The sequence below is a fragment of the Xyrauchen texanus genome, chromosome 3, assembly GCF_025860055.1.
Source record: "Xyrauchen texanus isolate HMW12.3.18 chromosome 3, RBS_HiC_50CHRs, whole genome shotgun sequence".
NCBI lineage: Eukaryota > Metazoa > Chordata > Actinopteri > Cypriniformes > Catostomidae > Xyrauchen > Xyrauchen texanus.
The window spans coordinates 45890106-45914565 of record NC_068278.1 but is presented as its reverse complement, the minus strand read 5'-3'; the positions used below and the strand labels follow the sequence as shown (position 1 = coordinate 45914565).

The 24460-nt window shown below is 41.7% G+C and overlaps 1 protein-coding gene across 1 annotated transcript in view; it reads left to right on the top strand.

Annotated features, from left to right (window-relative positions):
• LOC127632057 (uncharacterized) overlaps positions 1–23402 on the top strand; it is a 66279-nt gene extending 42877 nt beyond the window's left edge. Inside the window, exons 15-16 of the mRNA XM_052110532.1 lie at positions 6684–6786; positions 14362–23402. Coding sequence (XP_051966492.1) covers positions 6684–6786; positions 14362–16184 — 1926 coding nt within the window. The 3' untranslated portion in view covers positions 16185–23402. The remainder of the gene's footprint in view (positions 1–6683; positions 6787–14361) is intronic.
• The last annotated feature ends 1058 nt before the right edge of the window (positions 23403–24460 follow it).

Below are 24460 nucleotides of genomic sequence, written 5' to 3'. Positions count from 1 at the left end.
CCCTCCAATTCTCCAATTCTTTTCTTGTTTTTGTTTGTTTGTCCTGTGTTTAGTCATCTTTTTCCTGTCAGTTTTACCATGGACAAACTGCTGAACATTCGGCAGCACATACCAGATGATCTTTTCCCGGTTTTTGAATATTTGTTTTATTTAGTCAGAGGCGCAGCTGTGTTGTTTAAACGCGCTACGAGACGCAGGCGAGGGAAATGAGCTGGCGCACTGGTTAAACTCCATCAGCGCGGCGTTCGAACAGCACTGCCGAGCATTCATCTAGTGAATCTCCGCTCTCTTCCCGACAAAACTGATGAACTACATCTCACACGTACTAATAAGGACTTCTCAAACTCTGCTGCACTTCACAGAAACCTGGCTGAGTGAAGCCATTCCGGACATTACATCTGCCAGGCTTCCAGCGTGCCTTCATTCCTGTGCTAACCAACTGGCCCCATCTTAACACAGATCTTCAATAGATCACTGGAGCAGTGTGAAGTCCCATGCTGCTTCAAACACACAATTATTATCCCTGTCCCTAAGAAACCAAAAATCACAGGACTTAATGACTACAGATCTGTCACTCTGACATCTATGGTCATGAAGTCATTTGAGAGACTGGTGTTGGCCCACCTGAAGGACATCACTGGATCCTTTCTGGATCTTCTTCAATTTGCTTGTCGAGCAAACAGATTTGTGGATGATGCAGTCAACATGGGATTGCATCATGTCCTGCAACATCTGGACAGACCGGGGACATACGCAAGGATCCTTTTTGTGGACTTCAGCTCGGCTTTCAACACAATCATCCCAGCTATTCTCTGGACTAAGTTAAACCAACTCCCCGTTGCCATGTCTATCTGTCAGTGGATTACCAGCTTTCTGATGGACAGGCAGCAGCTTGTGAGGCAGGGAAAATTCACTTCCACCACCTGTACCATCAGCACTGGTGCCCCCCCAGGGATGTGTGCTCTCCCCACTACTCTTCTCCCTCTACACCAATGACTGCACCACCGAGCTCTGTCAAGCTCCTGAAGTTTGCAGATGACACCACTGTCATCGGCCTCATCCGAGATGACGATGAGTCTGCATATAGAAAGGAGGTTGAACGGCTGGCTGTCTGGTGCAGTCAAAACAACCTGGAGCTGAACAAGCTCAAAACGGTGGAGATGATTGTGGACTTTAGGAGGAACACCCCAACATTGCCCCCCTCACCATTCTAAAGAGCACTGTGGCAGCAGTGGAGTCATTCAGGTTCCTGGGCGCTACCATCTCACAGGACCTGAAGTGGGAGATACACATTGAAAAAGGCCCAGCAGAGGTTGTACTTCCTTCGCCAGCTGAGGAAGTTCAACCTGCCACAGGCGCTGCTGATACAGTTCTACACAGCATTCATTGAGTCTGTCCTCTGCACTTCAATAACGGTCTGGTTTGGTGCAGCCATGAAATCAGACATCAAAAGATTACAGAGGACAGTTCAGACTGCTGAGAGGATTATTGGTTTCCCCCACTTCAAGAACTATACACTTCCAGAGTGAGGAAAAAGGCTGGTAAAATCACTCTGGACCCCACTCACCCAGCCCACTACCTTTTTGAACTGTTGCCTTCTGGCCGACACTGCAGAGCTCTGAGCACCAGAACCGTCAGGCACAGGAACAGTTTTTTCCCTCAGGCTATCCATCTTATGAACAGTTAAATTACCCCATTGAGCAATAATTATGTGCAATACACAGTTAAGTCTATTTATATTATCCAACATATCCACTTCTGCCATTAAATACATTGCACTGTACATAATATACTGTATTTTTGTTCTTTATATAACAGATTTGTAATAGATTTGCACTACGTGTGTGTATGTGGGTATGTACGAAGGTGAGTGTATGTACGTATATGTATAATTATTTATTTTTATTATTCTTTTTTTGTTTTTTGTTTTTAATTACCTATGTCTTGCTGCTGTTTTTGCATTGTTTTTGTATTGTTGTACACTGGAAGCTCCTGTCACCAAGACAAATTCTTTGTATGTGTAAGCATACTTGGCAATAAAGCTGATTCTGATTCTGATTCTGATATAAACAGTTACTACCACTAATAGTCTATTATCTAAAGAATTACATATAGAACTCTGTAGTATCACTGCAAAAAAAATAATAAAAAAAATTATCTTAATTAGTATTGTCTTGTTTTCCAGTTAAAGTACCAAAACATTCCTAAAACAAGATAAATATTAACTAATGTTTTGATAGAAATCTAACTAAATTTAGAGAGGGTTATGCTTAAAACAAGAAAAAATATTTTCCAATTGGGAAAGAAAAATGAACTTGATTCAAAGTTTGCATGGCAAATAGTTTTTTTAAGCATAAACCTAACAAAATGTTGTCAAATTTCTGTGAAAAACTAATTTATATCTTATGCCATTTTGCTTTAAACTAGGGTGACCAGATTCCTGCTTGTGGAAAATGAGACAGCTCCCTCCCAGCAAAAATGAAATTGACGTATCATTACCTAGACACAGATCAATGCGGTGGGTGCATCCGCATCTGCATCTATCTGCTTGCAGCACATTTTTTTGAGTGTGTGCTTGTCTTTCAAGAGCTTATTGTAAAATGCTGAGTAGTCCAGTCTAAAATTAAGATCTACAAAAAGCATTGCCTTCATGACTGTTACACTGAGTCAAGATGTATCCCTAGGTCATGCTACGTTCATTAAAGGGTAACTAAACCCTAAACCAACTTTTTTTAGTCAATGATCTGTAAGCATGGGGCTTTATTAGTACTGGTCATTGATTCAAGTAATTTTTTTGACATTTGTGTATACAGTGTTTTAATTCTACAATATATGGTGTAAAAACGTCTGAGTGCTGTCCTCTTCAGGTTGAACGGTGGCTACTGCAGTTGAATTTTCCTATTGGCTGTTGCGGTACTTCGTGACGTAAGCGGTGACAGCTGACGTAAGCAGGTTCCAGCTCACCACGCCAGATTCATGTACATGTCGTCTTGCGACCGTGTGAGGAATAATAATAACATAGAGTCTGACAGCAGCTGTCAATTAATTCGTCACTATGAGTCTCAGGTGCCCCCGCTCAGCCCCGCACTCAGTTCGTTCCCCGCCGGGGTCTGCCCACTTTTCCTGCATTTTCAAATATTTCTAGTGGGTGGAGTCAGACTCTGAGCAGGTGTTTAGTTACCCTTTAATGAGAACACACGCTCCACAGATGCAGATGTCCCAGGCAGGCATAAAACAAACTCCACGACCTTGGCTAAGACTCCGAATTTGATGGTCTTGCTCTCCAGCTCATGAAAAACATCTGTCCATCTCTCAGACATGGCCGTCTTGTTCATGTTCCATTCAGTGATGCGACAAGTGACAATGTTTTTCACACAAGCGTACTTATCAAAGAGCGTTGTTTCGTCAATCAAACTGAGAGCAGGGATTCTGGAGTAGAAGTGTTAGTAGAGCTGCTCTGAATGTCTTTCCACTCTGGGATGTCTCTCAGTAGGGCCCACACGTTTTTCTGTGTTCTCCAATGAGCGGCCAATTTGGAGGTAATCCACCGATGCTGAATAAAATTTTCTCACTGCACAAAAGAAATAATCCGCTCACATGGTACCAGCTTCAACCAGGGCATCCAACTGCTTTTTAGTGTCAGAGGGTATGAATGATTCCTCCAGCCTTGCCTGCAAGGCTTTTCTCATATGTGGCCGTGCACAGCAGAATGATAAGCAAAAAGTCCTTCACTTGCGTGCACCTTGTCAGATTCTGAACTTTGCTTCACAAAAAAAATAAATGCTAACACTTGGTGTGGCAAACTTACTTAAAGTGAGCTCCACAAATATTCCACCTCACTTTTCTAGGCTCTGTCTGTAACTCCTTTTTTATAAATTTAAAGAAGAAATTTTTTAAGATCCTCATTAAATGCACATGCATGCTTCCTTGACATTTTTCGAGCTGCAATTTCATCTGTGTGCTCTTTCAAACTAACTCTTCAATCAGTTCACTAACTGGATGTCTTTTGATAGTTGATTGTGATTGGATAGTTTAATCAATCAAATCAAATCAAATCACTTTATTGTCACACTACCATGTACAAGTGCAACAGTAGGTGAAAAGTCTTGTGTGCAGTTCCGAGCAACATAGCAGTCATGACAGTGGCGAGACATATACCAATTTACAATAAACAACATATTTACACAACACAATTTACATGTCAAATGTACACATACTTACACAACACAATAATTATATACAATGTACAGTAGACAAAACACACAATATAGAATACACATACAATACAAATAAAAAATAAAGAGTATATTAAAAAATATATATACAGTAGTTGTATTGAGGAGAATATATTTGACAGTCCAGTGTGAGATATAAGATTAATAAAGTGCAGTGCTGATTATTGATCGTGAGAAGATTGCTTGGGGGAAGAAGCTGTCATGTAGTCGGCTGGTGTGGGTCCTGATACTGCGATACCGCCTGCCTGATGGTAGCAGTGAGAGCAGCCCATGACTCGGGTGGCTGGAGTCTCTAATGATCCTCCAAGCTTTTTTCACACATCGCCTGTTATATATGTCCTGGAGGGAGGGAAGCTTACCTCCGATGATGTGTCTGGCAGTTCGCACCACCCTTTGCAGGACTTTGCGGTTGTGGGCGGTGCTATTGCCGTACCAGGCGGTGATACAGCCAGTCAGGATGCTCTCTACAGTACTGGTGTAGAACCGTGTGAGGATGTGGTGGTTCATTCCAAACTTCCTCAGCCATCTCAGGAAGAAGAGGCGCTGGTGAGCCTTCTTCACAACGGCCTCAGTGTGGACAGACCTTGTGAGTTCCTCAGTAAAGTGGACACCGAGGAACTTGAAACTGCTGACTCTCTCCACCGGTGCTCCATTAATGGTGATGGGGCTGTGTTCTCTGTCTTTCTTCCTGAAGTCCATCACAAGCCCCTTGGTTTTACTGACGTTGAGGGAGAGGTTGTGCTCCTGACACCAGCATGTCAGAGTGTGCACCTCTTCTCTGTAGGCTGTTTCATCATTGTCAGTGACTAGACCTACCACCGTCGTATCGTCAGCAAACTTAATGATGGCATTGGAGCTATGTGTTGCCACACAGTCATGTGGGTCCAATCATGTACTTGATAATCCAATCATGTACTTCAAATAACATGGTGTGGTTTTATTGGTTTTACAAGCTATATCCTTGACTACCTTTGATTAGCATACTCACAGAGATTTTAGGAGAGGGGAAATACGGGACAAAACATGATTTTCTCTGAATATTGTAAGTTGTGACAGTAGAAAAAATGCGTAAATATGGGACTGTCTTGTAAAAAAACAGGACGTCTGGCCACCGTAATTTATGTGTAAATATATCTTATTTTAAGAATGTTTAGATATTTTTACGGGAAAACATTACAAAAATATTGAGTAAGAAAATTATTTTTTCCAATGAAGTAAAAACTGAGTGTATGTAACATAATGTAACATGAACTTGATTTTTACCTTTAAAAGTCACTGTGATTATACTAGAATGTTTAGGGTGGTTGCTTATTGGTCCAAATCAAAAGAGCCCACCCACAAGTATGTAATATATTCTGCTGAATCTGGTCCCTAGTACAGAGGTAACTATATAAAAAGCCTGAATCAAGAAAGGTTAAGATAGGAAGTTTTTTTTTTTTTTTTATTACTTTAAAAACGTGCAAAACTGTTCCTTTTCTTCACTATGGACTGGGACAAAAAATCAGCACAATGCCTAACACCTGTATAGAAATATTCATAATTCTGTTTAGCTTAAAAATTCACAATCAAGATCATCAGTAACCAGTTGAAAATCAATCAAGCACAATTCTCCTCAACCAGCAGCACAATTTGAGGTATAATTTATGTCTGTTGTGGGATGAGTTACGCACTGAAGTTTAATGCTTGGAGTTAGGGGTTTTGTTGATATCCCTACCCTTACTTTGAGCAGTAATAGTTATGGTTAGCAAGCATCATTAATAATGAAACGTACACCAATTAAGCCTCTGATCTCGAGATTTATCACAGCGCAAAAATGAGCAATGACACAGTGAAAAAGATGCTATTATTCCTCAACAGCTTTTGTTTTCAGTATTACTACACATTGTCTCAATTTCCAATTAAATCCAATACAAGTTGTGCTCGCAAACAGTATGTATTGTCACCATACACATGCATTTTAATTCTCCATTCCTTTAAGAAAACATGTAGTCACTTTTTGCTTATGTTTTCAAAGAGCTCTGAAATTCAGGAATGAGACACAATGAGACACAAACAAGGATAGAGAATCTCTAAGCACATGCCAGACAGATATTGGCATCACACACAGTCTGTGCTATGAACACTCTAAACTATGTCTAAACACACTAGTATTTGGACTGAAACAAGTTGGTTGGCAACTAGCATACACAACGTGGCCACATCTGTCACTGGCATATTCAAATGAATGTACAAAGCATAAATCTTTTTAAAACTTTAACAAATCATAAACATTTTAAACAATCGCTTTGCTTCTAGTAGGAGCTGGTTTGCACATCTGAACGATTCCCTGGCTTACTCCATTTCAGCCTCTGATATATGTACTGTTACAGTTGATGCTTATAGTTGTGGGCCAGCTGTGTCTGTTTTCCATATTAATGAAGTTGTGTGTTTTTTCCATCTGTTGTTTAGGTTGCTGAGCTCATCCAGTACCTGATAGAAAACACTCCCACCATATTTGGGAATGACCTGGAGAGTCTGTTCTCTAGGCAAATTAATTCAGAGCAGGAAACAGGTAATTGTGTGCTATAGTTGTACTCTTTTGCCCTCATTAGAATGAGAGGTAGATGCTCATTGAGGTACTTGACAGAGAGCAATTAGCCTTTTGACAATACATTTTCATAGTACACCCACACACACACTGAAGCCCAAAGTGTACCACTGTGTACAGGATGCGTGACGCAAATTTCGTCTTCACCAGAGTGCTTGAGCACTGAATGCATGTGGCACAATTTTTCTAACCTCATGCACATGGAAGTATATGCACAAATAAGTCCATAAGGTGGTAATACTCGACATTGAGGTGTTGCTGTCACAAAGAAGACCAAGAAGAAGATGTAATCACCTGGGAACAAAAGGAGACAAAGGTGTAAACAACAACAGTGGATGTGCACTTCAAGACTGTGTGTGTGAAGATTTGTATAACTCGAGTCTGAAGGACCATAAAGACATCCTTATGGGTCTAAACTCCTGAAGAGAAAACGTCCAGTATCTCATTGCAGTCGTAGCTTTCATGCGCCGGCGACCTGTGTATGCACACACAGTCAAATTAAGTATATTTTGAAAGGTGAGCTTTTGACTGTACACAGATTCTAATTAGAGTCAAAGCCAAAGTATACTTTGGGCGTTTAGCTGCCCACAGGGTTTTTGGCCTAATGTCCGTTCACAGGCAACAATACCAAGAAGTAATATCTGCAAGTAAAAAATTTAATTCTCATTTACATAACTGTTAAGACGCTTGTAGAATTGCCTTGGGCAGTGATTGCAAATTCAACTACATTATTCTAGGAGACTTTTAGTATGACTCAATTCCAGCTCACTGGATTTGGGCAGATTCTCACTTAAACTCAATAAATGTCAGTAAACTGTGGGTATGTTAATAATACAATACACAGTAGTATATATATATATATATATATATACACCGAATATATTGCATAATGCAGCCCATTTTTAAAGAATAGTGTGTGATATGTGACACTAGTGGTCACTCTTGAGAGCCCGGAAACACCTCTGATCTTTGATAAAAGGCCAATGGGAATTGGCGAGTTGTATTTGCATGCCCCTCCCCCGGACATATGGGTATAAAAGGAGGGGACGTGCATACCGCTCATTAGATTTTCTCTTCGGAGCCGAACGGTCGATGGTTCAAGCTGAGCAAGCGATTTCCATCCATCACCTCTGCTGGATCCTTATTGCGCAATACCGCGGCTTTCTCCCCTTTCTGCACTGGTGCACTGCAGAGATCACCCCTGGGCGCTTCAGCAGATCTAAAAGAGTATGATTTAAAAGAGCATTTTCCCTCGTAAAAGTGAATATATTCCTATAAGTGCGGCACACATTGGAACGTCTTATTCAAGATGCCTTTCCGGTTGTGTGTTATTCCTGGTTGTGGTCGATACCTCTCGCCTTCTGACAGCCACGATTGCTGTCTTTGTGCCTGGGCGCCACCCATGCAGAGACATCTTTCGTGGATGCGTCATGTCCTCATTGCGAGGCAATGACCGTGGCAATGTTGCGGTCACAGCTCGCTTTCATAAGAAAGCAAGCCACCCCAGCAGCTCCCTCCCTCTGTCCTTCTACCTACGGGTATGAGACCAGCGCAGCAAGCACTGGGGGCGATTCGGGGATGATTGGATCACCTCCGCCAGTTAAATCTCCACGGACCTCCCATTCCCCGGCACGCTCGTAGAAATTTGGATGAGTGCGCTGTTGGTCCAGGAGCGTCACCTGTGGCTGAACCTGGTGCGCGAGGCCGACAAGACAGGTTTCCTGAACGCCCCCATCTCCCAGGCCGGCCTATTCGGGGATACCGTCGAGGACTTCGCCCAGCAGTTCTCGGCAGTGAAGCAGCAGATGGAGGCCATCCATCATATCCTGCCCCCAGCGTGGTTCAAGATCCCGCACCCCGTCTGCTCAAGCCAAGAGTGTCCCCCAGCGCCAGCTGCACCAGTCACTAGGAAGAAGACCTCAAAGCGCCCCCGAGAGGGCGAAAAAAAAACTGGAAAACGACGACTGGTTGGACGCTAGGTGGTACTATGGGATAATTTTCAGTAAACATGGTTAGGGTTAAGCAGCAAGACACCTTGATTTCAAACTTTGAACTTTATTTTGTATTTATTTTAACTAAAAGTTCAAATGAATCTGGAAAAAAATTTGCTTTTAAAATGTGTTGTTCAACTTTTTGAAAGATGGCTTTACAACAGTTGTGAACATCTCTCTGGCAAAGAAGCTTCATCCTTGCATTCTCTGCCCGTTGGGTATTTCAATATCCAGAAAAATATATCATGTGTGTGAATAAATTTGTTTTGTTCCCTCCTTCACAATATATATATTAAATTACATCTGAAACCTCGGGGCTGAGGGATTAGTGAATATTCTTGCTTTATTGGTTTTGCATTGAAAATTAAATAATTTATTTAAAAAATGAAAAACTTAAATCTAATACATTTCTAAATTCAAATTGCACTCCAAACGAAAGGTTTATGTATATATATACATACACCTTTCCATTTACCTTCAGGCAAGAATCTGGCTAAACGTGCAGGCGGAAAAATACTTATAAAAATGAACTAAAAGCACCTCCTGAACAGAGATGTCTGAGGTAATTTACAGCACTCATAAAAAAAAAAATCGTAAGGCAGAAACAAAGTATGAGATTCTTAGATGCGCGTGTTCCACGAGACTGCACGCCTCTGTATCAGTGCGTCATATACAGTATGCCCATATATGACTTTTCTGTCATCTGTACTTAATAATATAATAGAGTGTTTCTTCAAACATGTGTCTTCAGGCATATTATTTGTAATATTAATTTGATAATAATAATACTCTAATAATAATAATTTAATAGATTCATGGGAAAACGAGCCAAATATCATCATGACATCGTCAAATGCATAAGCTATTGGCGATCACTCTGACCTTCATTGATCCCGAGATCATCGTCTGTTTGCTTAACCCTAATGTGCATTTCTCTCTATAAATTAAAAAGGTGTTCAGACAGTCTTCTTGCTGGTTTTCCCGACACATTCACAATCATTACAGCTTTTGCTGGTGTCACTGCAACTCACTTAGCGGGTGCGCTTGTAAAAAATATATTTTTAAGGATCATTATTACGGTTTAATATTTCTCTGAAATGTAGAACAGTGTTAGCAATATTACTGATAACATTCTTTCTCAGACCTGGAACTCAAACCATTTTCTGATACTAGGGTTTTTCCTTGATGCCTAAAAACAGCCAATCACCGGCACTTTTAGATTTGCGCACATCTAGCATGCTACATACTTATCACTGATGTTGACGAGATTAAGTATCGAAATTTGTACCGAACAACAAGACATTTTTCGATACTCGATTTTTTAGAGGCAATTCAGTCAGTGACTAAAATATATTGAACTCAATACCCAGCCCTACCCACGACCCCTTTCAGGGACCAAGTGGCGAACCTGCAAGCGCTTCCCCATGAAGAGGCTGTAACAGGAGCCTTAGCGTTGCTGTGTCCGGTTTGCTTGGATCGCACGCAGAGCTTTAGGATCTCTGAACAGCTCTTTGTCTGCTTTGGTGGACAGCGGAAAGGAAGCACTGTCTCCAAACAGAGGATCGCCCACTGGATCATCGATGCCATAGCTGTTGCCTACCAGGCTCAGCACGTGCCACCCCCTGCAGGGCTATGAGCCCATTCCACCAGGAGTGTGGCGACCTCCTGGGCTCTGACCAGTGGCGGCTCCCTAGCTGACATTTGCAGAGCAGCGGGCTGGGCTACACCCAACACCTTTGCAAGATTTTACACTCTCCGGGTTGAGCCGGTCTCGTCCCATGTCTTAGCAGGAACAAACGGGTAAGTCCGGACCGACCGGCCTCCCTCGAGCTGAAGATGTGCATTGTTGATTCCCAGCAGTGTTTACAAAGGTGTTCCCTGGTTGATTTCCTCCTAGCCCTGTGGCAGGTGAGATTGAGGAGAAACTCACTGCCAGTCCAGTACTTGTGCTAACCACACCCCATGACAGGTGCTCCGCATGCGCTGGTTCCCTATAGGCAACCCCTTGCGATGTATTTTAAGCTGAAATACGTTTCCCGGTTGGCAAACTGCATCTTCCTTGGGCAGAGACCCCTCTGCCCCAGTCTTCATGCTCGTAGAGCTTCCTCCCCAGCATTGGATAGGACCTACCATGGGACTACTCCACATGACATACTTCTGATTAGACTCGGCAAGACCATTTTATGTAGTTCTACTTAACTCCCCCACCTCTCTGTGCGGGGTGTGGTCTTTGCGGTGTCTTCCTCTTGGGAGTGACACCCCCCCAACGTGGACACTGGATGTATTCTACATTGGTGCTACATGACCTCACTACTTTGCATGATATCATCTCGGAAATAAATATGATAATTTTTATTCAAATTTCATGTAGAATTCTTTTGTGAATCTAATAAAATAATGTTATGAAGGTGTTAAGATTGTGGTTTGTATTGCTTTTTATTTATTTGTCACTGTTATAAATTAAATGGAAGGTCAAGTCAAGATTTATTGCACCCTTGGAGACGTATCCCTTATAGTGTGCTCTGCTATTCTACAAATAAACACACTTGCCAAATGTTATATGGTATGTGGTGTAAATGTAGGTTATATGGTATGCATAAAGAAACTGCATACAATGTGTAGTGTATATATGCTGCATTCGTATCAGTAGTAGTATGATATGATGTGATTCCAAAAATTCCAGACAGGCGGACATGCCCTTTACTCAGAAGTGCCTTCTATCGAACCACTCTGTACCACAGAAACCTGATTCATGTGCTCACGTTAGCCTTTCTAGCAGGTTCACATATCTATGCAGAAGTCTCGGATTCACTGTGAAGAGTGGCCATTGGGTTCTAGTTCACTCACTTTAGCAGGGCCCAAGGATATTCTAAGTGCCCAACTTATTTTTGAGTTCAACAGTCTACTGGTTAATGATAAGTCCTGACAATAAAACTGGAGGTTTCAACCAAAGTAGAGCTGACCCATGAACTGGAGCTGGATCTTCCAGATTGCTTCATCCTGCAGTATAATTTGTTCTGACTTACACTCAGGGCCTTTTTTAAGGCATAGGTGAACTAGGCGGTCGCCTAGGGCGCCACCTGCTGGGAGGACGCCAAAGAGGAGGCCTCTGTCATACCACCCCCCCCTCCCCTGATGGACAAGTAATTTCCTTGTATGTGTATGTGTGCACTATTCAAACACACATAGTTTTAAAGAAGCTTTACAGAAAATCATGCCTTAATGTCTTAACCCTCTGTGGTCTGAGGGTGTTTTGGGCTCTGGAGAAGTTTTGACATGCCTTCACATTTGTGCTTTTTTCAGTTGCTTAAATCATATTAATGGCTAAAGTCTGATAACACTGTATTCAGCACAAACTGGGCTACAATAATATGTGAGCAACATGTGTGTACATGTTTGTATTTTTGAGAAAATAACATTTATGCATGGTTTTTGAAAAAAACTAAATTTTAAGACCATTGAAATAAGGCCATATAACACATACTAAATATTTGTCCACAAGACTTTTGATAACTGGATCTCGTGGCCTATAATTTTTGCTACAAAATGATGTGAAAACCATCCTGATCACAAAACACCCTGATTTATACAAAACAATTAGTCATTTAACTTTTGTAAGACACTTTTAGTGTTAGAAAGGTCATATGCGAGGAGGCGTGAATGATCATGAATATTTAGGTAATTCACACCTGTGAAGACAAAAGACCCCTCCCCTGGGCCTATCAATGAGGAATGTGACAGAAAGAGAATGAATGTGGGGAGACTTAATGATCAAAATCAAGTTTTAAGTTAAAAGAAGTAATCTGACTATACATTTTTTACATAAAGACTTTACTTAATTTTAGACCTACACTACCGTTTAAAAGAAGTCTCTTCTGCTCACCAAGGCTGCATTTATTTGATCCAAAATACAGTAAAAACAGTGATATTGTGAACCTTTTTAAAGTTTTGTTGATGATAATGAGGCTGTAAAAACACTAGTTAATATATAATCTAAACATTCATATTATTTTTTATATCATATTGCATATCATATTTATATCATACAGCATACAATTTAAATGCCTGCTTTAGCCGAAACAACATTTAAATGTAACTAAAACTTGCGTATTAGGAGTCATATTTCAAATTTCAATACTCTGAATCCTGGCTGGCAAGTCTGGAAACAGTCCCACTAGTAAAATATGTACATGTTTATATAAAATAGAATGTCAACTAATGTAAGTAAAACTAAATTACTTACTCATCCGAAATTGTATTCTCGGCTGGTTCAAGTCACTCTACAAAATACTAACATTCATCAGAGTCCTGCTCTTCTTGTAAGGAAAATGTTAACTCTTCACCACTATCCATGAGCTTTCTCACCTGTGTATCATGGCATCTTCCAAACGTGCAGAAAAGTGAATGAACGATGTTTTTAAGGCACAGTCGGGGCCTTTACCATTTGCATTGATCGTCTCAGCAAATTACCATATGAGTAGCGCCCTCTGCCCGTGGGTGTGACCACATTATGGATAATTAGCTGAGCAAGGAGAAACACCACTTTGTTTTATAAAGATTACATTGCAGGAGAATATTTGTTTTACATTTAATTTAAAAGTAGTTATAATAAAAGTAGTAAATATTTAAAAGTACACATTTTGAGCTTTCTTTGGACATATATTTCATGTTTGTGGGATAAGTATACGTGGAGTTTCAGTTCATTTTGTGACGTGTTTCAGAAATATACTTGTGAAAACAGAGACAACTGAAAGTGCACCCTTTTTATTTTCTTTATTTTACAAAAGCACAAGGTTTTGTTGTTATTGTGTGTACACAAATAAATGTACACCCTTTATAGTCTCTAATGATGTCTTACACTCATCTGTATACCCAAAATGACAGAGTATTTTATATTGTTTCGGCTGTAATGACAAAAAAAATCCAGCAGGATGCGCCGCCATGTCCGTCGACCCCAGATGGTTAAATACCTTAAATCTCCCAGTGAACAGCTAAATAGAAAATCATGCCTTAATATCCTTGTTTAAAGGCCCCCAGTGAGCAAGCCAAAGGTGAATGTGGTATAGAAAATTCCAGAAGATGTTTAGTTAGTGGAGAGAAAAATCTTGAGAGGAACCAGACTGTCCATTGCTGTATGGGTGGTTGGCAGGCTTTAGTTGGCAGAAGTTTATTATTTGTGAATTCCATGTTAAAGGAAAACTTAAATGAGTTTGGGGCATTATTAGTATGAGTAAATGATGAGAGAATAATAATTTTTAGGGCATGTAAGAGACTTAAATGATACAGGCATTGGTCAGTGTCTATTGCTATTATTTACTTACCCTCATGTTGTTTCAACCTCTATGACTTTATTTCTTTAATTGTAGGATAAAATATCCAATGAAAGTGAATGGGGACTGAGGCTAACATTCTGCCTAATAGCTTTTTTTGTGTTCCTCAGAAAAAATAAAGTTATATGGATTTGGAACAATATGAGGGTAAATTATGACAGAATTTTTTTTTGTTGTAGGAACTATCCCTTTAAGGTTTAACTCTTTTTCTTCTATAGGTGCTTCGTATCTTCAACAACAATCCTCTTCGGAAGACACTGATCAAGACTTCATCACTTCTACCCCTCTCTCTCCTGAAGTTCATCCCCATTTCCTTCCTCTAGCTGCACTTTCTCTTAAAGAGAAGAGGAGACCACGCCCCTTTCATACTAATATGCCATCATCTGAGGGTGTCTGCAGCTGCGGAACACTGGATTCAATTTCATCACATTCCAGTACTTCTATGAGCAAGTTGGGGGTTGGGGAACTTAGCCAATCACGTGATCGATGCCTCTCTGAACCTTCCATGTATTTTACCACAACCCAAACACAGGTACTGACTCATCCACCTGTTATCCGCCAATCTAGCTATGATGCTGCTGTAACAGTCAGCCAAAATGAGCATTCACAGGGCTCTGTGAGGGTCAGTCCAGAACAACAGTCACATAATTCTGGGACAGGTACAAGGCGGCGACGTTATACTTTCTGGAAGTCACCGCAAATCCCCAGCCGCTTCAGGCATCCTGCGCAGAGATTGGCCAGCATGTCTAGCTTGTCATCAACTACCACTTCTTCACTCAGCTCATTGGATAGTACACTGTCCCTGAGCTCTGCCGATCCAATCCCTAGCCCTCAAGATACACAATCCCGTCCTTTTCTGTTCGGAGCAGCTGCAAGACTGCGGCCACTCACCCCAGAAATGTCCAGAAAGCAATGGACAAATACTTTCACTTATGAAGAGGAGGAGAAGGTGGAGTTATGGGGAAAGAGAGATCAGGAGACAGAATATGAGAAAAAGAGAGAATGTAAAGTATATTTTAATGACTGTGGTGGAGAGAGAAGAGAGAAGGATGAAGAGGATACCATGAGTAGTGAGTCATTCAGTGATATACATGAGGTTGAAGGTTTACAAAGACAGTGTGTGTCAGAGCGTATCGGCGAGAGTGTGTGCAGCTTGGGGTTTACAGTAAATCCTTCAAAGTCCTCTAACGCATACAAGATAGATCCCAATCCTGACCTGAACTTGCAGGCAATCTCACAAAATCCCTGCAGCATATGGCCAGTCCCACAGGCGAAGAAGATTGGTAATGAGATACAGGCATCTGAAGTGACACAAATACTCATAAACACACCCACAATAACCCAAAAGCAAATCAGTACCAAAATGAAAAACTCTGTTGGTCAACTTCAGCTGGAACGACCAAATACATGCACAAACATGCATGTTTCAGTTGGGCAGAAAGTGAGCAGAATGAAAATTATGTTCTTCCCGTCCTCTGGAAGTGTATTGTTAAAACATTCCAAGGTCACAAATCAAACTGCTGACATCACAAAGAGCGATAAAGAGTTGAGGCCAGAAACACTTTTTTACGGTCATAATGTTCCTCAAGTGTTGCATTCTAAAACACCACAGCAAACATCAGTCCAGGTACAGACACATTGTATTTCCTCTGAGGATGTGGGTGTGGCAGATCCAGGTTTGTGTGGTGGTGACTTTAGTATTGTTACCTTAGATAGTAGTAGTATCAGCAATGGAGTAAGCAGTAACCCAGAAGAGAATACTGTCCAGTGTGTCAAATGTAGTAGTCTTGACAAGGGCATTAGTCATTGCGTGAGCAGTGTTGATGACCTGCACAGAAGTCCTGATACCGATGGCCCTGCTGTTAGCATTAGCAGTGGTTATAGTGTTAACCATGGTATTAAGCTCTTTCATGGTCAAGCTAAGCAGAGCTCTTCAAAACCCACTGGCAAACTCACAGGAACCTTCCGCCACACAATCTGCATCAAGCTTCCTGTCAATGTACGCAGCAGAGGGTCAGCACAGAATAAGCACTTACCATAAAAGATTTAATGTGGTTATATAATATTAAATGGAGTGGGGTACGTAACATATTCATAGAAATATTGTTAATAATGTGCCTAAATGTAAAAGTATTTGTTGTCATTAGAATAAGCATGGATTAAGTAAAACCAGACTGTAAAAATCCTTACACTGAAAATTGTAAAAATGAACTTGTTACATTTTTTTTTTTTAAGATTATAAGACTTGTTTTGAGAGAATTTACCTTGAATTAAGGTTATTTTTCTGGCCATATTGTTTTTGCAGTGCAGGCTTGACCTCTGCAGTTCGTATGCGGATCACTGGGAGTATGCATGTTTACGTGTAGGGTGTATAGGCCACTGGAATAAAATGTATTTGTATATCCACAGGGATTTGACTGCAAGGTGTGCTTTTTGAAAGGGTTCTCTTGCAGAAAGAGCACACAGAGAGTATTTCAGTTGCTAGAAAGTACATGCTTCTGTGGGACTGGGGGTGTTGGCATACTATATACTGGTAAATTAAGAAGAAAAGTTTCTGGGGCAGAGATTGGAACAATAGTGAATGATTGAGAGAAATCATCCAGGTGTTGCAGCGTGCTCTGCATAACAGGTCATAACATTAGAGGCCAAGAATTCTGATTTATAGAGGAACAAAAGAGAGAGGGGCAGTTATAGGGTGAGAAATACTAAGCTTACAGTATATCGTGACCAATTGTGAGGCTACAGACTTCCTTTAACAATTGTTGCCAGCAGTTCTTTGATGCATTGACGTAGGAATATTTTTTTATTTTCTTTTCATACATTTTTTTTATAGTTCTTTCTGATTTTATATAATAGATAAGAGGGGCTATTTCTGTTATACAGTACCATTTAAACTCTGTAATTTTTAACAAATGTATATGCTTATGTTGTAATTTAAGTAAATATTTCTCTAAAAGGCTATACCAGACTTTCACAAATGTGCTCTGGTCAAGCTCAGACACTTCAACTTTATAACTATAACTTGGTCATTTACACAATGGGAAGAAAATGTTTCCATCATGCCTAAGAGGATAGAACCTAGCAGGATAAAAATGGAAACATTCTGTCTAGATAATGGGGGATAATGAAAAAAAAATAAATTGCCAATTTTAAACTTTAGAAGTACAAGGACATGACAAAAATAATAGCTAATAGCTAACCCAAAGGGAGAGGGAATTACTTTAATTGTGATAAAATAAAGCCAACTAATAGGATTCCCATCATTAAAAATTGTGAGTTTAATATTTTATCTAGATGTTATGTTATGGGGACATGAAAATATACTGCATAGTAGGAATGATGCACGAAAAAGACTCTCATACTGTTCCGGTGACTTGTCAACACAGAGTCAGTCAGTGAGAAATAAATCTATATTAAAACATTCAGCCAGCAAATATAATGAATAAATTGACAAGATATGAAATATTTTATCTTAAATGCATACTAACAAAATAATCTTATATGCATTGTGTGGAGACTGATTGACATGCACTTCTGTTGTTACTTGAAATTTTAAGTGCATATTTCAAGTGAGAGAGCCCTTTGGATATGACTGCAGTTTTTATAATGGCAGGTAGAGATTTGCTACATGGAACATACACATGCTTCACAAGGTATTTTGTAAGAGTTTCTTTTCTAACACCTGACATTTTTAGATTAAATGTTTCTGTCACTGAAAACAAGGAACACTGACAGCTTGGTGGAGGTAAACTCGTTAACTCATAACTTGCCATCTCCTCAGCTGGTCAGCAACAACAGGGCTCAAAATGTATATTATTAGCCAGGAGTGAAGACAAAACTCAGACTGTTTTTGTTACCTGTTCTTATGATTTCCTAGATTGGGAAATTCAGCCAAGCACATGTTTAATTAGCAGCCTATCAACTAAAAAGAGCACAGTGGTCATATGTGTTAATATTGGCATGTAGCTGTTTAGTGATTTCACCTGGTCTGTTTAGATGTCACCAACTCCAGTGGCTCTGCACCTCGTGGTCCCCATAGTGCCTGCAGAAAACATTCTGTATAGCCTCAACTTTAATCTTTAATATCCTTTCCATTTCCTTTTTTTTAAACTTGCATGAAGTTTAAATTGATCTATGTTATAATTTCATATAGAGTTGAATAATTTTATAGGTTGTTATACACTAAAATAAAATTTCCAGTAGTGTCAAATTTTAGGTTCTGGTTCTGTGTGTTTGAGTATTTTATTATCTGAGTGAGAGGTGTGATTACTTGCATATGTCACTGCGCTCAATCATATTAATGACTTCCAGTCAGATACTGTAATGAAGTATTGTAACAGTAGTTCCACTTTTGTCACTCACTCGACATTGTGTCGATGTAGTGACACTAGGGGTCTCACTTGAGAGCCTCGGTTACCTCTTATCTTTGAGAAAAGGCCAATGAGAATTGGCAAACAGAATTGCAAGCCCCTCCCACGAACATACAGGTATAAAGGGAGGGAAGCGTGTGTCTGTTCAGACAAATTTTTTCTTTGGAGCTAAACCCACTGCTGTTCCACTTACCTCTACAGAGCATACGCTGTTGGAGATATGGGGCATATTCAGCAGCTTTTCTCTTCTTCTGCACGGCAGTGCAGACTACGCCCCTGGGCGCTTCGACAGCCCTTCTAAAAGAGTATATATGTCTGAAAGAGTACATTGCTCTAAAAGAGTTACACATACTGATGTTGAATGTCTTTCTCAAGATGCCCTTCCATCTTTGTGTCGTTTATGGATGCAGTCGTTACTTCTCCGCTTCTGACGGCCATAGCCGCTGCCTTACGTGTCTGGGCAGCGATCACACTGAGGCAGCGTTTGTGGATGGTTCATGTTCTCACTGCGTGAACATGACCATGGCAACGTTGCTGTCATGGCTTTCCTTATTCTGGGGGAAAGCCACTCTAGCCTCCCCCCACATTGGGCCTTCTATCCACGGGTATAGGGTTGGCACGGCTGGCGCTGGAGGCGATTTCAGAAGTTTAACAGGCGCGGTTTAGCCGGGTAAATCCCCGCAGACCACCCGTTCCCCAGCACGCTCGTCTGCCCCCTTCCGGTTCCGATATGAGACCGGCTTGACTTACGGCCAGTCTGATGTCACTTTCGGAGCTCCTGAGCTGGATGAGAGTTTCGTCGCTGCATTGGAGAGCGTCTTGGCAGACTCCGATGCTGAGGACTCGACTGGGCTAGCGCCTTCAGGTGTGCCGGCCCAGTCTGAGGCCGATGCTGAGCTGTCCACTATGCTTGCCCGGGCCGCCGCGAGTGTTGGGCTGGACTGGAACCCTCTGCCCTCCCCTCAGCCCTCGTGGGTAGACAATTGGTTCCTGGGATTGGGGTGCCGCTCACAGCCATGCCCCCCCAGTTCCTTTCTATCTGGAGGTGCATGATGACCTGACAAAGTCATGGAGGGCACCTTTCACTGCCCGAAACCGATTCCTCGCTCGTCCGCTCTCACTACCCTTGACGGCAGGGTGGTCCATGGGTACACGGAGCTCCCCCAGGTGGATAAGGCAGCTGAAAATGCCGCCACCTGGCGGGATCGACCATCACTCCCCTCCAAGGCCTGTAGGTTGACCAGCGATGCTGTACAGGCCACCTCTGCCCTGCACGCCATGGCCCTCCTGCAAGTCTACCAGGCTAAGTTGTTAAAAGATCTGCACCTGGGTAGTCCTGAACCTGATGTGCTGCAGGAACTGCACTCGGCGACCAGCCTCACTCTCCGGGCCAAGAAGGTCACAGCGCGCGCACTCGGACAGGTGATGGCCACCCTCGTGGTCCAGGAAAACCACCTGTGGCTGAATCTGTTCGAGATGTAGGACTTTGACAAGGCTCGCTTTCTAAATGCTCCCTTCTCCCAGATCGGCCTATTTGGCGACACCGTTGAGGACTTTGCCCAGCAGTTCTTGGTGGTGAGGAAACGGAGGTCATCCAACACATCTTGCCCCACTCAAGATCCCACACCCCATCAGCTCACTGAGGGCATCCCCCTGCAGCAGTGAAACCCCAGGTAGCTCCACCTCAGCCCGGGCCCTGCTCTCAGCCCTTACATAGATCTCCCCACAGTAGACGGACGCCCCCCATGTCACGAACCACCTCCCGGACCCAGAAGGCTTCCAAGCGCTCCTGAGATAGGCAACCCAGGGAGAGAGACATCTGCCATGGATCCCCCGGTGAAGGGTCGGGTGGAAAATCTTTTGTTTCCTTTTCTTTGTTTGCCACATTGTCACAAAGAAAGCAGTTTACTCACTCCCTGGGTAACTTAGGTGCCCACAAACGCCGTTCTCATGGGGATCAGACACCGAGCACTTGCACATGGGCCCCCATGAATGCGGACCTTCCGCCTTCACGTGCCCAACTGCTCCACACTTGCACCTCAGGCTGGCAGATGGTGGCGAGTCTAGAGGTTGTCTCTACAGAACCTCCTCCTCAGTCACTTACCCACCCCAGGGTACGCGGAGCAAGGTAAGTGCTTCAAGCTTCTCCTCAGCACAACCACCTCGGGACGAAGCAACGCTCCCCGACTTGATGTTGCCTGCTCCCCCGCCGTGAGGCCTCACCGCCAGGTACATCACACGTGATCGTCCCCTTAGTGCCCCTTGCCCAGAGCTTGGATGCGTGGCTTACACTTTCCAGCCTCAATATTACCTCGTCACAGACACTTTTTACAGTTCGCTTTTGGTGGTCAGGCGTATCAGTACAAGGTCTTCCCCTTCGGTCTGTCCCTGTCCCCTCGCGTCTTCACGAAAGTCGCAGAGACAGCTCTTGCCCCATTAAGGGAAGTGGGCATTCGCATACTCAACTACCTCGATGACTGGCTAATCCTAGCACACTCTCGGCAGTTGCTCTGTGCACAAAGGGACCTGGTGCTCAGGCACCTCAGCCGTGTAGGGATTTGGGTCAACTTGGAAAAAAGAAAGCTCTCCCCGGTTCAGAGCATCTCTTTTCTCGGCATGGAGTTAGACTCGGTCTCAATGATAGCGCGCCTCAAAATCGAGCATGCGCAGTCGGTGCTGAACTGCCTAAGTACGTTCAGACCAGGCACAGCGGTTACACTGAAACTATTTCAGAGGCTCCTGGGGCATATGGCATCCTCAGTGGCGGTGGCGCCTTTCGGGTTGATGCATATAAGACTGCTTCATCACTGGCTTCAGACTCGAGTCCTGAGATGGGCATGGCGCCATGGCACATACCATGCTACCCTCACCCCTTCCTGCCATCACTTATTCAGCCCTTGGACAGACCTCTGTTTTCTACGGGCAGGAGTCCCCCTACAGCAGGTGTTCAGACGCGTCGTAGTTTCTACAGACGCCTCCCAGTCGGGCTGGGGCACCATGTGCAATAGGCACGCAGCTGCTGGCTCCTGGACAGGGCCGCGGCTGGGTTAGCACATCAACTGCCTAGAGTTGCAGGCTGTATTACTTGCCCTGCGCAGATTCCAGCCGCTGATCCGTGGCAAGCACGTATTGATGTGCTCAGCACAGCGACAGAAGCCTATATTAATTTACATTTATAAAAAACAAAACATCAAAATCTATCAAGATTTTTTTATTTGATTGTTTTCTAATGGTCTTGAATATATATTTTTTAATTTTACAGTATCTGGGCATTTTGTACGTCCATTTTTGATAGATATACGTACGTGCCGGGTCTCTAAAAATCCAAATATGTAAGAGTATTTGAGAAAATTACCATCCATTTAAGGGCTAATCAATCAATATAATGATAAATTACTGTAATATAATGTGTTATTGTAATGGCAATATGATGGGTGCCGGCGGTGATGAGGAACACCCGTCTTTGAATGGCAGAAATTGTTTGTGCCAGACACTGGATCCACACTGCAGATGAGGTAGAATATTTAGGATATTTATTTTTAGCTGCAAAACTGCAGTTAATGAGGGTGGGATGCTAATATTCTGGGAGTTGAAAGTAGGGAATTGATGAGTTCAAGGGAACTGCGTGATGTGCAATAAAGAACAAAATACAAATCTGTTTAGCTTTAACATCCTCTGAAACTACAGATGAGAGAGAGGAAACACCATGGTGTTGGTGATGTCCAGAATAGCATGCTAGCATACTGCTATTCCTATTTCAGCGGTATATAGTTGTGACAAGGAGGAAGGCGGGGCCGCCATGAGTGCTTACGGCCAGCCCCCAATCGTGCTAATCAGCCGAGGAGAGAGATAAAGCCGAGATGGATATGGCAGTTCGGGAGATAGAGAGCCACACACAGCTGCCGTGTGTGCTTATATTTGTGTCTTTTTGTTTAAATTAAATATTACTTTGACTGTTCAGACGGTTCCCACCTCCTCCTTGACCTCATTACCTTGTTACAATAGTGCTGTGCTGATTTAATTGCATAATGAATTCAGTTTGACATACTGTTTTAATAAACAGTAGGCAGTACACAGTAGAGTAAATAAGCAGTATTTGGTAAATAGTTAGCAAGTATTCCTTTACAAACATACACGTAGATAACTTCTCTAGGCATTTCTGATGGGAGCTAAATATCTGTAGCTGTGCCTCTTGTTGTAAGCTTAGATGATGATTCACGGTCTCCCACTTTACAGACATTTGCTGGTGTTTAACTGCTATTCTCGCTGGATACAGAGAAACAAAAAGGCCCAGCTGCACTAAACTCAGTTAATAGGAGAGTATGAGTGTTTGTGTAACAGTTCTATTAATTAATCTTTAGATCAGACTAATGAAGACTGTAGATAGCTGTAATATCTATTCTTACATTCAACACTCCTCACAAAGAAGCTGTGAATAAGTGTTCTGTCCAGCATGTCTTAGGGTTCTCATTAGGTACAAGTTGTTTATACGTTGTGTTTTCCTGGTATTCCTCATCAGTTTACTCTTGAATTACTTTGCAACACACATAACAGATTGTATCAGCATATTTTTTTTTTACAAAGGTTTCTTTTCACCTTAAAATGTATATTGTGTGTTTTATCCAGATAATTTTTATGTAAGAGTAATTGTACTTTAATTTTGTAAATCTAAACACTGATCACAGAGTGTATATTTAAACACAACATTTGCCAACTGCTTTACTATTGAATGTATCTGCTTTCATAGGTTAGTTATTTGTACTGTAACTGCTTGTGCAAAAGTGTTAATTAAAAATACATTCACATATGGTTTTAAGACTTTAAAAGATTTTTTTAACCATGAAAGGTATCAACATCACTTGTTTTGGAGATTTTGAGCTGTTTTTAAAGTAGAGACCTCTGAAAAAAAGTGGGGGGAACATAACAAGGTTAAGATTATAAAATGCTCTTCAGAATCAGAATCAGCTTTATTGACAAGTAGGATTATGCATACAAGGAATTTGTCTTGGTGATAGGAGCTTCTCATCATTATCATTTACTCACCCTTATGCCATCCCAGATGTGTATGACTTTCTTTCTTCTGCAAAACAGAAATTTAGATTTTTAGAAGAATATCTCAGCTCTGCAGGTCCATACAATGCAATTGAATGGGTGCCAACATTTTTATGCATCAAAAAAAGCACATAAACGCAGCATAAAAGTAATCCATAAGACTCCAGTGGTTAAATCTATATCATCCTAAGTAATATAGTAGATGTGGGTGAGAAAAAGATCAATATTTAAGTCCTTAATTTCTTCTCCCTGTCCAGTAAAGGGGCATATGCATGTGAATTACCAGAAACATAAGATGAAGAAGGTGAAAGTTAAGTGAGATTGACTGAGCAGGGAGTAGAATATATTGTAAAAAATTGACTAAAATAATGATCTGTTTCTCACCTATACCCATCAAATCACTTATGAAGACATGGATTTAACCACTGGAGTCATATGGATTACCTTTATACTGATCTATTATTTTTGGAGCTTCAAAAGTTTGGGACCCATTCACTTGAACTGTATGGGCCAAAAGAGCTGAGAAATTCTTCAAAAATGTCCATTTTTTATTCCAAGTGGAAAAGGCTTAATTTAGGGATTTTTTTGGGCTATTTTTGGTTTCCGGGTTTGAAATAAACATCAAGTCAATGTCACAGGTCGTGATGTATGATCATCCATGAGCACTTGTGAATCAACCTCAAAAAATCAAGTCTCAAAAGTTATAAAATTGTCAAAACCTGTCACATACTGTATTTTCAATACAGAGTACATGGCTTGGCATTTCTTTGCACATAAAATTACAGATATAAAATGACCAGTGTGATTCTGTGTGCTGTATTGTGATCTTACAAACGGTGTATCATTTATTTGTGCATTCTGTTATGAGCAATTGTGAGAATCTTTGACACTGTTA